The sequence below is a fragment of the Chanodichthys erythropterus genome, chromosome 11 (genome assembly GCF_024489055.1).
Source record: "Chanodichthys erythropterus isolate Z2021 chromosome 11, ASM2448905v1, whole genome shotgun sequence".
Lineage (NCBI taxonomy): Eukaryota > Metazoa > Chordata > Actinopteri > Cypriniformes > Xenocyprididae > Chanodichthys > Chanodichthys erythropterus.
In genome coordinates, this window is record NC_090231.1 from 37,092,016 (window position 1) to 37,109,171 (window position 17,156).

General features: G+C 36.3%; 1 protein-coding gene across 4 annotated transcripts; it reads right to left on the bottom strand.

Annotated features, from left to right (window-relative positions):
* Window positions 1–139: 139 nt before the first annotated feature.
* On the bottom strand, window positions 140–16,239 carry slc7a7 (solute carrier family 7 member 7). Of its 4 annotated transcripts, none has more exons than XM_067399649.1 (10): window positions 16,021–16,239; window positions 14,079–14,688; window positions 6,002–6,127; window positions 5,746–5,890; window positions 4,545–4,668; window positions 2,901–3,004; window positions 2,672–2,768; window positions 2,370–2,519; window positions 1,146–1,329; window positions 140–1,059 (listed from the first exon to the last, which is right to left on the bottom strand). In XM_067399649.1, exons 2-10 carry the CDS (start codon window positions 14,572–14,574, stop codon window positions 980–982), a joined length of 1,506 nt encoding a protein of 501 aa, XP_067255750.1. In that variant the 5' UTR covers window positions 14,575–14,688; window positions 16,021–16,239; the 3' UTR covers window positions 140–979. The 4 variants fall into 4 exon arrangements, with proteins under 4 accessions (XP_067255750.1, XP_067255751.1, XP_067255752.1 ...); XM_067399650.1 differs by lacking the exon at window positions 16,021–16,239 and adding an exon at window positions 14,926–15,032; XM_067399651.1 differs by lacking the exon at window positions 16,021–16,239 and adding an exon at window positions 14,794–14,933.
* Window positions 16,240–17,156: the final 917 nt, after the last annotated feature.

The window sequence follows — 17,156 nt, forward strand, 5'->3', positions numbered from 1 at the left end:
TCTCCATTCATTTAGTCTGCTGAAGAGCTGTTTTTATTCATGCACACACACAAATGTGTCTCCTTCTTATAGTTTGCCATCCAAAGCACATAAATAGAATGACAGAAAATATTATGATCCTCATTATATGTCCTCATGATTAGCACACATAGGTTTTGCATTGTCTGTCCTTTATTTATTTTTTGTCTTATTCAAATAGTTATTTATCACAAATCCATAATAACACTGCCTTTGTCTTTACAAAAAAAAATGAAAATACTGCTTTTGATATTTAGATATAAACCTGTAAAGATAAAACATGCTGTAGTGGCAATTCCTTTCTTCAAAATACAAGATATTTCATTAGACTTTCAGTGTACAAGCATCTAAATTTATGTTCAATTAACATGTGCAAGATTTAGGTTTATAGCTGTCTCAAAGCAATGGTACAAATGTCTCTAAATAATACCTTTGTTATCAGTGCTATCATTTCATCATTACCAAACCCTGCAACAATCTCCAAGTCCAAAGGTAGTTTCTTCGCACGTTATTGCCCCGTTTCACAGACAAGGCTTAAGCCTAGTCCCAGATGAGCTGTCTTAACTGAAAGCAATTTGCACTGACATATTTTAAAATATCAGTGCCACTGTTTTGTCTCAAGATGAACACCAGTAATGTTTTTTTAAGGCATGTTTATAAAAGCTACTTAAATGTCCTAATTGAACTAAGGCTTAATCCTGGCTTAATCCGGTCTGTAAAGGAGTTAGTTTACTGTTCCCCATAAAACCAGCATTTAACCGATCAAAATGCAGTTAATCTACATAAATATTTCCAATAAATATACAGGACTTGCTTTGATTTGCGGGGAAGTTTTCACATGATATCTGATCAATCTAAAATGATAATTGTGTAAACCAGTGTAAAACGAGCAGCTTGTGTATTGCATGTCCAGATTTATTCCAGATATAGCACAGTTTTCTTGTCAGTGCATCGTCCTCTTCTACTCTGCCTTTTCATCCTCGATGTCCATCTCAGTAAGAACACAGAAACACACTTTCTGAATGAGTATACCTGCAGATGCTGGTGAAAAGGGTATGAAAATAGATGCGTTAATATTAGCAATTTGTTCTGACCCTGTCAACTACAACCACTATTAGAAGACATACCAATTAACTTGCGGAGCCACATTGGCCTACGTGTGGCAGGTAGATGACAGCACAGGAAGTAGACTGGAACTCCCGATAAGGCAATACCAATTCCGATTAACGAGTTGATGGTGTCGCTGTATAAAGGCACCACCACGAGAAATACAGTGCAGAGGCAGAATATAATTGGGAAGAACAGGCTGAGCTGGAAAAAAAGAAAAGAAAAAAGGTCAGATGAATGAGAGTTTAGACTGTGCGAATTATTATTCAGTGACTTCCGGTGCGCAAACTTTTTCAAGGAATTTTTTGTCTTGCACAAAGCAAATAGTATTTCAATGCTCATAACGTAGTAACTAACTGTCAACTAATTAAACCACGTTTGAGACAAAAAACATGATTTTGTGATATATTTGTGAAGCCTAAATCTAAAATAAAGTGATAAATACTGATAATAGCCTACTTATGGTTTGTCGATACTGTATGAACCCGATCTTAACAAAAAGTATAATAATTGGTAACTTTTGGGTACTAAATGCTTTAAGCACCGAAATTAATATATACTTATTTTTAAAAGCGTATTTTTCACCCCATCTGCCCATGCTTTTGTTTTGACCTCCTTTTACGGGTATGACACTTGAAAAAAAAATGACGACTCTAATGCATTGCATAAACAAAGTTCACACAGCTAATATAAGCCTCAAAATGGATCTTTACAAAATGTTCGTCATGCATACTCAGTCATGCTTCGGATCATGTGAATATAGTGTTTATTTGGGTGTTTATATTTGATTCTGAATGAGTTTGATGGTGCTCCGTGACTAAAGCTAACATTACACACTGTTGGAGAGATTTATAAAGAATGAAGTTGTGTTTATGAATTATACAGACTGCAAGTATTTAAAAAAAGAAAATAGCGACGGCTCTTGTCTCTGTGTATATAGTAATAAACGATGGTAACTTTAACCACATTTAACAGTGCATTAGCAACATGCTAACGAAACATTTAGAAAGACAATTTAGAAAGACATATATCACTAAAAATATGATATCATGGATTTCATTTATTTAATCATTATTTCACAAAGAGCTACCTGTTTAAATTTTGATTTTTACTCTGAGACACAAACAGGCTTCCACAAGGAACACTTTAATGTTGCAGTGGTTTGGTATGAATAGAAATATCCCTTCAACAAGTGTTGGATTTAGCTTCCTCACTTATTTACAGATGCTGGTTTGTGTGGTTACCTTTAGTGGTCGCACTCTGTCTGGTTGTTTCCATCGCAGGTACAGCTGTCCCAGAATAGACAGACCCACAAAGAACCAGTAGCTGAAGCTGTAGTAGTTGATCAGTTTAAAGACATCCTCCACACACAGATACACTAGAGCCATAGCACCCTGTCACACAAAAAGACATTTGAGAATACTACACTTAGATTTATAGACACAATGACTTATGGACTATATCGATGAAAAGGATTGAAACAGAACACAAGTACATATATAAAACAGCGAATTGTGACACACGAATGGAGATGATGGGAACTGACATTGAAGAGTAGGGCAGGGATGGGGGTGTAGCGGGTGACGTGAATCATGCACAGGTAGTCTGGTAGGTGGCCCTCTCTGGAGCCCACGAAGAACAGCCTGAGAGGAGATACGTGAATGAGAAATGAGCGGAGATTGAAGTTAAGAAGGAAAATGGTGCCTGAGAGGGAATAATGTGGTGGATCAGATGGCAATAATGACACTGATTATGCTACATGTGATAGTACTCACCTTGATGCAGCCACTATTGATGCATTTAATCCTCCAAAGCAGGAGAAGGCGACAGCGACCGGTATTGTCCAGTTAAAATACCCAAATACCTGGTCTGCAAATGTCTGTGAAAAAAACTTTAATTAGCTCAGGAACTCGGTAGAATAGGCAAAGCATGATTCAAGCTTATCGCAGCTTAGAACCGCTGTCATTTTTTTTCTCTCTTTTATTTTTTGTACTGTACTGTTCAAACGTTTTGGGTCAGTTAAGTTTTTTTTTTTTTTAAATAACACTTTTATTCAGCAAGGATGCATTATATTGATCAAAGGTGACAGTAAAGATATTTATAATATTTTAAAGGTGCCCTAGAATTAAAAATTGAATTTATATTGGCATAGTTAAATAACAAGAGTTCAGTACATGGAAATGACATACAGTGAGTCTCAAACTCCATTGTTTCCTCCTTCTTATATAAATCTCAGTTGTTTAAAAGACCTTCGAAGAACAGGCGAATCTCTCTGTTACGTAACAGTCGGGGTGTACGCCCCCAATATTTGCATATGCCAGCCCATGTTCAAGGCATTACACAAGGGCAGCCAGTTAACGTCTGGATGTGCACAGCTGAATCATCAGACTAGGTAAGCAAGCAAGAACAACAGTGAAAAATGGCAGATGGAGCAATAATAACTGACATGATCCATGATAACATGATATTTTTAGTGATATTTGTAAATTGTCTTTCTAAATGTTTCGTTAACATGTTGCTAATGTACTGTTAAATGTGGTTAAAGTTACCATAGTTTATTACTGTATTCACGGAGACAAGAGAGCCGTCGCTATTTTCATTTTTAAACACTTGCAGTCTGTATAATTCATAAACACAACTTCATTCTTTAAAAATTTCTCTCCAACAGTGTTAGCCAGTTAGCCACAGAGCATAGCCACAAACTCATTCAGAATCAAATGTAAACACCCAAATAAATACAATACTCACATAATCCGACGCATGCATTCAGTATGCATGACGAACACTTTGTAAAGATCCATTTTGAGGGTTATATTAGCTGTGTAAACTTTGTTTATGCAATGATAGATTTGAGAGCTTGGGAGGGGGGCAGAGAGCGCGCGATTTAAAGGGGCCACAGCCTGAAATCGTCTCGTTTCTAATTATGCCCTAAAATAGGCAGTTAAAAAAATTTATTTAAAAAAATCTATGGGGTATTTTGAGCTGAAACTTCACAGACACATTTAGGGGACACCTTAAACTTATATTACATCTTTTAAAAAAAAAGTTCTAGGGCACCTTTAATATACAAAAATATTAAGCAGCACAACTGTTTTAAACTTTGATAATAATAAGAAATGTTTCTTGAGCAGCAAATCATCATATTCTGAAGGATCGTGTGACACTGCAGACTGGTTTATTGGCTGCTGTGTCTTCACAGGAATAAATTATATTTAAAAAAAAAATGTAAATAGAAAACGATTAATTTAAAGTTGTAATAATATTTCACAATTTTACTATATTTTTGATCAAATAAATGCAGCCGTGGTGAGCATAAGAGACTTCTTTCAAAAGCATAAAAAATCTTACTACTAAATCTAATAAAAACAATTAAAAAATGTTCTCAACAATATTGACTACCACCAGAAATGAATACTCACCACAGCCACAGCGTCACTGTCCAGGATGGCAGGGATTGGCAGGATTGTATAGTATGCCAGATTGGTAAGAATGTAAATCACTGTGACAATGGGCATGGAAATTGCAATGGCCAGTGGGAGATTTCTGAAAAGAAAAGGAAAAAAAATTCAACCACCAGAGGGCAGCAGAAGGTATTAATGTGCATATAATACCTGGCCTGTAAACAGTCTACAACTCTCCAAGCTCTGTAACCCCCACCCCACCCCAAAATGCTATGTCTATTTATGACAAATGTTTTTTTTGTTTGTTTGTTTGTTTTTTACATGTCCACATGTTAAAAAAAGAGAGAAAAAAAGAAGAAAATAAGCATACTACAAGGCATACTAGAAACTTGCAGGCAGGTGTGTTGAGGCAAGTTGGAGTTAAACTCTGCTGGACAGTGGCAGAAGATGGTTCTATATTCTTTGTATATTGGTGATGATTATCTTCTTTTCTTTTTTTTGTAATAATGACAGCTCATCTGGCCTTAATAACACAGAATAGTTACTTCTACCCAGATGCCCAAATGGAGAAGTGCTTGGATAGTTTGTAGGAAGGAGGGTTTAAGAGTAGCTCTTGTCACATGACAGACCAGAACATCCCACAAAAAAGCATGTGACAAAATCACATGTTTGCTGTGTTCAATTAGACATTAGAAAATTGTGTTAATCAAAAAACAGGTAAACTCAGCTATCTATTTTTTATTTGATAGATATATAGATTTTTTTAATTTGACATTATTTTGTGTGTATTTTAGTAAGTGTAATTTAGTACTGAGAGGACGCTTTATGTGCGCACACTTTGGGTATGAGCACAAAATGTGCGGGAATTAGTAAAATTATCCCATGCTGAAATTCAAGTCTTGTAACACCAACAATATTCATCCGGAGCAAATGAAACTAGTGAGTGATGGGAGGCGGCTGTGTGTGTGTCGGATGAGAGAGCGAGAAAGCACAGCTGATACTGTGTATCTATTCTGCGGAAATTGAGTATTGGAAGCATTTCAGATATGCATGTATCAAAAAATCTATATTTTTGACAACACTACATACTATATATACATATATATATATATATATATATATATATATATATATATATATATATATATATATATATATATATATAGTAGGCATTTAGCAGGTAGGCAGGTGAGCATGTCATGGATGGATGGATGGATACCTCTCTGGGTTTTTGATCTCCTCAGTGACAAAGTTCAGCGTGTCCCATCCAGAGTAGGAGAACAAAGCAGAATATAATGCCAGAGCCACATCACCAGGATCCCGAGATGAACCTGAGAACAGCCCCTCAAAATTCTGCGTGTAACCTGGAACAAACACACACATAAACCAGCATGATTTAATTATATTGTGTACATACAGACACAAGTAGTTACAAACATTATACAGGTGTAAAAAGTCTCTTGTAGTGTCTTTACCTTGGAATATCTTGACCAGGCCAGTGATGATGACGGCGATGAGAGCGAGGACCTTTACATAGGTGAAGATGTCCTGAACGCGTGTTCCATACTTCACATAGGCACAGTTCACAAAGGTCAGCAAGCCTACAGAACAAACACAGGTCAAGATGAAACGCTCATTCTCATCACACTATAATGTATTCTGTTAGGGAGCTCAGGTGACTTGCACAGGTTTTTTGTGCATTAGGTCGATATCTTCTAGGCTTTAAAGGGATAGTTCACCCAAAAATTCTGTCATCATTTACTCCCCCTTCATGTTGTTCCAAACATGTATGCTGTTCTTTCTTCTGCTGAACACAAAAGAAGAATGCTGATAACCTAACAGTTTCATTTGACTGCTATTTTATTTTTGTCAATGAAAGTCAATGGGAATGGAACTGAGAGTCCATAAATGATTTTTGGGTGGACTATCCCTTTAAGGTGCCACATGGGTGTTCTTGTGAGTCAGTCTAGTCACAACATCATTGCAATAACATGAAATAGATATGGTCTTCCCCTGTTTTCCAAAAGGATCAATGATCTTCAGGGGTCAGTTTGTTTTGACCCTGAAATGTCTTGATTTGTGTGGGAGGTTCAGACAAAGGGAATGTGTGAGCAAGTGTTTGTGTGTGTGTGTGATAATGTGTGTGTCTTTTGTAAGGTAGTCTTCCTGGCTTGAGGAAGCAGGGCTGCTGACTCTAGCACTCCTGCTGGTTGTTTTGCAAGGAGCGAAAGAGCTTAGGACAGCACTAAAGTTTGCGTGTGTGAGTGGGGCATTTTTTCTGTCATACAGAAAATCCAGCTGTAAGCACCTGTGCTTTGATATTGCATTCAGAATGAAAGCAAATTTGTATTACTTTATACTGCAAATACCCCTTGATGGTGCATTCATACAAGAAAATAAACCAGTGGAAAGTGAACTGAAATTGAGAGTCAGAGTGGGCAGTTTGTGTTAACACCAAAGAGGAAGTAGCAATGTGTCACATGACTAACTCCTACAAGATACAGTCACAGTCTGATCTATTAAACAATGAGGGAAACTGGGGAATATATATATATATATATATATATATATATATATATATATATATATATATATATATAAAGATAGATATATAGATATATATATAGATATATATATATATATAGATATAGATGTTACAATTCTACAATACACAATCCCTTCCTGTGTCCTTTGCCTTTGGCTCACATTTCTGAAAAAAATATTTTTTTAGTTTTACTCTGACTTCATCTTATCTGTTATGGCTGCTATCAATGTTGCCTCAAGTTCATAAACTGCTCGCACGCCCGTTTCTAATCTACAGTCTCACTCTGCTTACGATAGGCAGATATGCGTCTCATTCCTGTATGTTTAGTTCATCTTTTACAATGAATGTACAATGGAAAACAACTTGAGTAATTGATAAAAGAATGTTCATTTTTTAAGGTGAATATCCTCCTGGAACCCAGGAATAGACTTTTGTCCTCTGTAGTGGACATTATATTTTAGTGATTTTCTCTGACATCATACATGTCAGTTTTAAGCACATTCAGGGCTTTTCAGAGATACCAAACATTCTGAGGTTTCACCATGACCACTCCCTCTGCTTGGTCTTTAAATATGGCTGACATTAATTTAGTGATCAAATTTAACACGCTTATGGAAATATAATATTTTGTTATTATCACATCTGACTAATTTTCAAATTGTTTGTCATAAATCAACATCTCAGTAAAATGTTATGGGGTTTCAAATTAAAATATTACTTTCTGTTACGAAACAGGACATTGATTTAATGCATGTCCACTGTAGAGGACACCAGGACTTAAATCATGTTTATCAGGCATTTTGGGAGACACAACAAGTGAATAGAGAAATAAATTATATATCAATATTCCTATTAATTATTAGGTATTATTATAAAAAAATGTTGCCAATTATTACTCCCATTATTACACTTCTTTTTTCATCACGTTTCCCCAAGAATACATTAATATGCAAATTAGATACAGTGTATAAATGCATTGTATTGAATGGGAAAACACATGTATGTCTATTTTAGCCACATATTGCATAAAGTAAAATGGTATATCAATTAATTCCATTATATCTTTCATAACATAGTTGAGAATCATCTTTAAACAAAGTTTGGTAAAAATAAATAAATAATAAAGCGTAAATCCTGAAGCGTAAAAATTGATTGGTGAATAAAAAAAATCCTATTGTTTTTGCCTATACATGTCATTTTATTTTTTAAACAACTTAGTCCTGGTGTCCACTACAGAGGACATAGCATAATATATGAATACAATATAATTTTTCAAAAAAAAAAAAAAAAAAAATTGTTTCTTATGCTCTAAACAACGTAATGACGTGAAAAAGATACTAAAACTTTTTTTTTTCTGGATCTCAGGAAGATATTTCTTTTTTTTGTAGAATATGTCCATGTTATTATGTCATTAAATTTTATTTCAGATGGGCTTGATGATTGAATGTAAATATTTAGTATACCTAAAGGCATAGTTCACCCAAAAATGAACATTCTGTCATCATTTACTCACCCAGAGTAGACTGGTCTGACATTCCTGTGGAACATAAAAAAAAAGATATTTTGAGAAATGTCAAAGTGTTTTTTTTTGTTTGTTGTTTGTTTTGTTCATACAATGGAAGTCAATGGTCACCAAAACTGCTTAGTTACCAATATTCTTCAAAATATCTTCTTTTGTGTTCTGCAGAAGAAAGTAAGTGATACAGGTTTGGAAATACATGGGCAAATGATGACAGAATTTTCATTTTTGGGTGAACTATTACTATAGGACAAATACCAGTAATATTAACATTGTATTATTGTCCCTTAGAAAAGAAATAAACACGGAAGAAAGTACACATTGTATTTGTAAGGAAAGAGATCAAAAGATTCCACATGTGTCTACTGTAACAACTATTGTTCTCGCTCTCTCTCAATGTCCTTTTGGCTCGATGCCATACTGAGCTGTCATTAGCTATTAGTCATATGGGCAAGATTGGTAATCAGGAGGACTTTACCTTCCAGAAATCAGCAAGTTCTTGGCAATGCTTCTTATCTCTCAATGAAGCGTGCTCTCTCTCAATGAAATGTGTGTTGCACTCTGATGAACTTAATTTAGATTTGCGGGTGTAATATGTATATGAAAGTCAATCATTTTTACTCCGCTTCTAAGATTTTAAATGTCTCCTTTGTCTGACACACCTATTTCAGGTCATGAAGTCTCTGTAATAAGCTGATGACCTGAATCAGGTGTGGTTGATTAGGGGGGCATAAAAAAGCATGTCCCAATTCAGAGGCTGTATGCTTCAAAGAACGTGGACTTCAAAAGCCAGACAAAGCAAATTTCGAACCAAGCATTGTTGAATGGGATGGTCTAGCCTATGGAGGACTGCTCTTGCCTAGCAACTGTGACATGTGCTGTTGATGAGCAGCAGTAATGTTTGTACTGGACTATTTTGAAAGTTTTATTCAACTGTCTGAAAACAAAACAGGGTTCAGTCTAAAAATACCTTGTGCCTTTTTGGTTTTAACACATTACGAGTAACGTGAGTTACGTAATCAGATTACTTTTTTCATGTAACGCACAGCAAAATATCTGAGTTACTTTTTCAAACAAGTAACTCAAGTTCCTTGTTTTTCCATGTATTGACTGACGCCTCTCCAGTCCCCTTGCACAAAAACATTCAGTATTCCTCAAAATGAATAAAAACCATGAAATGCAAACTCAGAATATTATGCAAAACTGCAATATTTAAAGGATTAGTTCACTTTCAAATGAAAATTACCCCAAGCTTTACTCACCATCAAGTCATCCTAGGTGAATATGACTTTCTTCTTTCTGATGAACACAATCAGAGTTATATTAAGAAATATCCAAGCTTTATAATGGCAGTGAATGGGAAACAACGAGTATGAAGCTCAAGAATGTGTTTTCACCCACATCCATCCATTATAAACGTACGTACTCCACATGGTTAATAAAGGCCTTCTGAATTGAAGCGATGTGTTTGTGTAAGAAAAATATCCATATCTGAGTTATATTAATAAATATCCTGATGCATCAGCTTTATAATGGCAGTGAATGGGAAACAACGAGTATGAAGCTCAAGAAAGTGCATCCATCCACATCCATCCATCATAAACATACTCCACATAGCTCTGGGGGGTTAATAAAGGCCCTCTAAAGCAAAGCAATGCGTTTGTGTAAGAAAAACATCCATATTTAACATGTTATAAAGTAAAAAGTACGCCTTCCGTATTCAACTTACGAAAAAAAGCATAACTGACGCGACGGCAGTTTACACTTTCTTCCTAAGTTGTATATGGAAGGTGTAGGACGTAGCGTAAGCGCTTTGAATTGTGAGAGTTTTACACTTTTTTCGTAAGTTGAATACGGAAGGCGGTCTGGCGGAAGCTAGATATTTTACTTTATAATGCGTTAAATATGGATGTTTTTCTTACACAAACGCATTGCTTTGCTTTAGAGGGCCTTTATTAACCCCCCAGAGCTATGTGGAGTATGTTTATGATGGATGGATGGATGTGGATGGATGCACTTTCTTGAGCTTCATACTTGTTGTTTCCCATTCACTGCCATTATAAAGCTGATGCGTCAGGATATTTTTTAATATAACTCAGATTGTGTTCATCAGAAAGAAGAAAGTCATATACACCTAGGATGGCTTGAGGGTGAGTAAAGCTTGGGCTAATTTTAATTTTAAAGGGAACTAATCTCTTAAATATGATAAACACAAATATACTTTCCCCCGGGTGCAAGCCTTGGTCTAGTCCCAGACTAAAATGCAGGATTGAGCTGTTTTAACTGAAAGCAACCTGTACTGACATATCTTAAAATATGTCAGTGCCATTGTTTTGTCTCAAAATGAAAAACAGTAATGTTCTAAGGCACGTTTATAAAAGCTACTTATATATCCCAACTGAACTAAGGCCTAATCCTGGATAAATCTAAGCCCTGTCTGTGAAACCGGGCCCATTTAATCTTACTTTATTAACCAATGTCTTTGCTGCTGACCTTCGATGATCCAATTCAACCGTACTAATAAACAAAAAATGACTTTAGTTAAACATCACATTTGTTTTTTGATTTCTCAAAACAACATTTCTCAAAGTAACTTTCCCCAACACTGGTCCATTTATGTACATAATAAAGAGCATAAACTATCAATAAAATTGCATCTTTGTAAAATCAAGTCAAAATTTGAACTGCTTTATAAAGTTTGTTTTTAAAAAAACAAAACAAAAAAAAACATTTGTATTGTTAGATATTCGGGTAAGATGAAACCCAAAACTTTCAAAACAACTCTCTCGAAAAATCCAGTTGTCATTGGCGCACAATGAATCTTGGGATAGACTAGGTTGCGAAGGATCCACTCTTTCTATCCTTCATGGCCCAGGGAAAGAAGAACGCATTTGTAGGCCGCATTCAAAGGATGCAGCCTCTGAATTGGGACGCAGCTAAAATGTGTGTTGTTCGGGGGCCACAGGACCAGGGTTGATCTAGATGAACCACTGATCTACATTATGTGATGTGTTGATTATTTGAAGTGATACAACATTTTTTTCTCAGATTTCAAAATTCCGGAGCATTTGAAGAACTGCCAGTTCAATTGTCACTTTCTGTATCAGCTTGCAGTTTTTGTGCTATTGTGCATGTCTGTGCTGAGCGAGACTAATCACGTGAAATAAACCCTCAACATCAGCAGCACTTGCCTGACTCATTATTTTCTTCTTCCCTTTTCCATTTAACATTAAATACTGACAGGGTTTCATTACTTCTCATGATGTCATATTTCTCTTGTGCCGTTTTCTCCCCTTACAAAAAAGTAGGCTAATGTGATAGTAAAGTGATGGTATCAGATACCATACAGCATTTTTTGTGAGTGTCTTTTGAACTCAACATATGTTTTATGCCACTTCATTCTCTCTTTACTCTTCCTGTCTATGGAAAATGTAGCAACTGTGTTTATGTTTGTGTAATGTTAACCCACTACCCACTTCCTTCTGTTCACACACTCTTTCAAATTGAAGTGCAACCAACATACATTCAGTCGATGCAGAAATACGGACTGAAATATAAATTGATTCAGAGTGGCAAAGCACATGATTGTTCAAAAGTTTGGGATCAGTAAGGTTTGTTTAATGCTTTTGAAAGTTATAACAAGAATGTTATGCTCACCAAAATGCTGAAATTTTTAAAAGAAAAAAAGAAAAAAACAGTAATATTCTGAAATATTAAATGGTTAGTTCACCCAAAAATGAAAATTGTTTATTACTCACCCTCATGTCGTTCCACATCCGTAAGACCTTCGTTCATCTTCGGAACACAAATTAAGATATATTTGATGAAATCCGATGGCTCAGTGAGGCCTCTATTGCCAGCAAGACAATTAAAACTTTCAATGCCCAGAAAGCTACTAAAGACATATTTAAAACAGTTCATGTGACTGAAACAATATCTAGTAATGGGCGATTTCAAAACACTGCTTCATGAAGCTTCAGTCACATGGTTATACCATGAGTGTTTCATAATTTCAATAGTTCATGTGACTTTGGCAGTTTGATACGCGATCGGAACCACTGATTCGAAACAAAAGATAGACGAAACAAAAGATTCGTAAAGCTTCGAAGCTTCATGAAGCAGTGTTTTGAAATTGCCCATCACTAGATATTGTTGGAAAGTCATTATTTTGTTTTTTTGGTGCACAAAAAGTATTCTCGTCGCTTCATAACATTAAGGTTGAACCACTGTAGTCACATGAATTGTTAGTCACATTAGTAGCTTTCTGTAGCCTGACTTCGTCATACTCATATTCTAGGCAGAATGTGAGTCTGATACTGCTCCATTGCACTTGAATTATGGGGCGTGTCTTAACCGAACCAGTAAAAAAAAAAAACCTCTGCACTCAATTGGATAGACCTACAACCAATCAGAGCAACGCAGTAAGTGACGTATGTTGAACTTGTACTTAAACTTTTGCCGAATCGCGTTGGAAGGACGGCAAACACATCTTTCCCATCGACAAATGCCTTGATTGCGGATCTTTGTTCGTCTTTTAAAATTAATGCGCTGTCGATTTCTTTTATTACAGACGTGATAGCGGAATCTAAACATCTTACTTCTCCAGCTGCAGTCATCGTTGGTGAAAACCCAAGCGCTGTTTGATGACGTGAGTGGTTACGTAACCGCAGATAGCCTGTCCATCCTCGATTAAAGCCCGCCCTGGCAATTTGATTGGCTCGGCCTTCTGGAAGCCGAGCATAATTACTCCACAATGGATCGAGTCCAGACCGAACTTCCCGTCCAAAAAATGTTGTGGGCGGGGTTCGGGCTGGCACCCAGGCTAAGCTTTCTGGGCATTGAAAGTGTTAATTGTCTTGCTGTCAATGCAGTCCTCACTGAGCCATCGTATTTCATCAAAAATATCTTAATTTGTGTTCCAAAGATGAATGAATGTCATGAGGGTGAGTAATTTTTGGGTGAACTAACCTTTTAAAGCTTCAAATAACTGTTTTTCTATTTTAAAATGTAATTTATTCCTGTGATCAAAGCTGAATTTTCAGCATCATTACTCCAGTCTTCAGTGTCACATGATCCTTCAGAAATCATTCTAATTTGTTGATTTGTTGATCAATAAATATTTCTGATTATTATCAATGTTGAAAACAGTTGTGCTGTTTACTATTTTTGTGGAAACCGTGATACATTTTTTCAGGATTCTTTTATGAATAGAAAGTTCATAAGAACCGCATTAATGATCAATTTAATGCATCCTTGCTGAATAAAAGTATTATTTTCTTAAAAAAAAAAAAAAATCTTACTGACACCACAGAAGCAATTAAATTAATCAAATTAAAGGTTTTGTAATGGTGGGTAAATGATTCTGGGTGAACTATTCCTTTTATCTCTCATAGATCAATTTATGTTCTTGAGGTACACAAACCTTCACAGATAATCTACAAAAGCACCTCCCAAATACAGCCACACAAATCCACACACACCAACTCACAGATGCAGGCTGCGGCCAGCAGACGATTGGCTATGTAGGGCGCTATACACGTCGGGAAGATGGGCTGCACCATGTAGTTGGAGAAAGTGATGGCTATCACAGCCTGACTGGTGGGCTCGATGATCAGAAGTGAAGTCCATAGACGGATGAATGCCAAAAAGCCCCCAAAGGCCTCCAGGATGTAGGCGTAGCTGGCGCCAGACTTGGTGATGGTAGTTCCGAGCTCGGCATAGCAGAGCGCACCAAACACCGAGAAGATCCCACCGATTGTCCACACTACCAGAGATAACCCGTAGGAGCCGCTATACATCAGTACGCCTTTGGGTGAGACGAAGATCCCAGAGCCGATCATGTTTCCCACAATGAGACACACGCCATTGAGCAAAGATATTTCTTTTTTCAGTTTCATGGACTCCTGCGAGCCCCCTGCCTTCAGGTCTCCATTCGATACCTCTGGGGACGGCTCTTCTGTCGGTGCAGGACTGTAGGATGCCATCGAAATAATAGATTGTATGATACAAATAAGACTGTCTAAACGTACAGTCGGTTACAAGAGTTTCAAGAAGATCTGAAAAGTTCCCAGCTAGTTCTTGAGATCTTCAGGTGTCATCTGGGGAAGATAGAAGGAGTGTGTTCAGTATTTATGCAAACACACACATGCACGCACATATAATAATCTCCAAAGAAACAGGGCAATCATAAAGAGCTTACATACACACTCTTGCTTTTCAAATGTACATATGGCTATTACTGATCCATTAGACGTCTTGGCAAATGGCTTTTTAAAGGTGTGTAAACACAGAGCTGGAGAAAGAGGTCTACATGTAAGAAAAACATCATTCCTTACTGCGAGAGACAGGATTGTGTGTCTAAGCCAACCGCTTACTCAGTCACCATCTCTGACGTGGACATTGAACTGACCTGATCTCTAGTCAACCAAGACCAAGTGGAGGGATTTTTAATATGTCAAGTCCAATTCATCTCTCTCTCTCTCTCTCTCTCTCACTTTTAGCATGGAGACTTCATGGCGAGTCAGCATGCTGATCTGTCACATGCTCCTCAAGGTTCAATGGACTCAAAAGAGCTCTGCTCAAGAACACATGCTGCGAAACATTTTCACGTGATATAAAAATGCACCTGCAGAGACATGTCTAGTTAATTGACAGCTTGTATATTTGAAGCTCAAAGTTGAGAGCTATTGATGCTGACTTTGACAAACTATATCCTGACAAGGCATGATTTTTGGCATAGGTTATCTAATAAGACTTAATGACATCCTGAAATCTGAAATGGAAGCAAATGGGAATTTTACACATTAGAGCTGCAGAATTCTTGACTGTTTCAATTCAAATTTGAAATTTTGTAAAAAGATTTAGAAATGCAAATAGTTGCACATCCACTAAGAGACCTTAGAATCATTCCCACCTTTCACACACTAACTCAGCAGATCTGATTAATTGCCCTGTGTAATGGTGAGGAAGGTCTTATCACAAAAGAAGAAAGTTGCATTCAGGAAAAAAAAAAAAAAAGAGAGAGAGAGCGGATGATTAAAGAGCAGAACTGAGTGGGTGGACAGTAGGCAATTACTGCACGTGATAATTAAAAAGCCTCTCCAATGCAAGATCTTTAGGGACAGGAGAGCAAGGTTCAGGACGTGCTGATAAGCCCTCTGATAAAAAACAACTATAAAACAAAATCACTCAAGGTTACAGCCTAAGCCTAAAATTATTTTCATCAGAAACTAACTGTAGTATAATACTTAACATTGTAAGAATAAACGGTTTACATTGATAATGCATTCATGTGAACTTACATCTTTCCCATATAAAACCTGTAACTATACAATATGCGTTTTATATGTGAATCAAAGCGTGTTGAAATAATTCTGACGGCAATGACCTCAGTCAGTACAGAAGAGCTGGGAAGAATGGTTCTGCATTACCTTTTCCTCCAGGTGCTGAAGTGGCATCGGGATGCAGCTTGTACTGGGGCTTTATCTGCCGTTCATTTTCGTAGACACGATTCAAGTCAACGTGAGTTCATGTTATTTGGTCTTATGGTCTTCTGTCACGGCTCACGCTCGAGTTCCCTTCCGTTCAGCTCGTGCGTTGTTCGAGGCGTTTGGAGTGGATTGATGAACTCCTGCTCTCAGTCAAACAGAGATACAAACACACAGCGAGTAAGGGGAGGAGAAAAGGGATGGATCGCAGCTCTCTAAACTGTTGAACCATTAATGTGTGTCTGGCTGAACATTTGATAAATACCAGCTAAACCGATCTCATAATGAAAGATATTTGTAGTCGAGACATTATGGTAAGCTAGGCTAGTTGTTGTTAACTAAAACTATTAAAATAGTTCTCGGTAATTGAAATTGAAAGCTGAAATACAATAAAATACTAGCCTATATGAAAAACGTAGAAACCTAAATGAAAATTAGAAATGTTGCCTTCGCAACTAACTGTAATATGTTTAATTTGAAGTACTGAAGTAGGCTAGGCTAATGCAATATTAAATAAAGCTATAAAAATATTTTTAAAAACTAGTACAATTTAAAAATAATAATAATAATAATTTAAAAATGAAAGCTAATTCAACATATTAATAAATAAGCTAATAGCCGAGTATAAAAATTATACTAAAACAACACTGATTTATAGAAACTGTTTTAAAAAAAAAAATAAACATACCCTCAAAAATAGGCTAGACCAAATGGTGTAAAAACGTGTGACAAGAGGCAGCGGTGTCATCTACATGAATTAATAAATAAATTAATGAAAAAAAAATCATAAAATACGATGATCTCACTGTTTTAAAAGCGGGACATTGAATTTGGATAATTTACGGCACATCTGTACATGTATCGCCATCGTGCGGTCAAAATGGGATATTACACCACATCTGTTTTTCCTGACTTGCAAAGGAAACACTTTGCCATTGTTGCTGTTTTTACTTCTACTTTAGTACTTTCATTACACTTTAAAATTATCTATGTTATGATTGCAACTATATTTTTAAATACATTTTAGCTAGTATTTAGCTATTTTTGGAACTTGTTTACAAGATGTTTTCTAACAATCA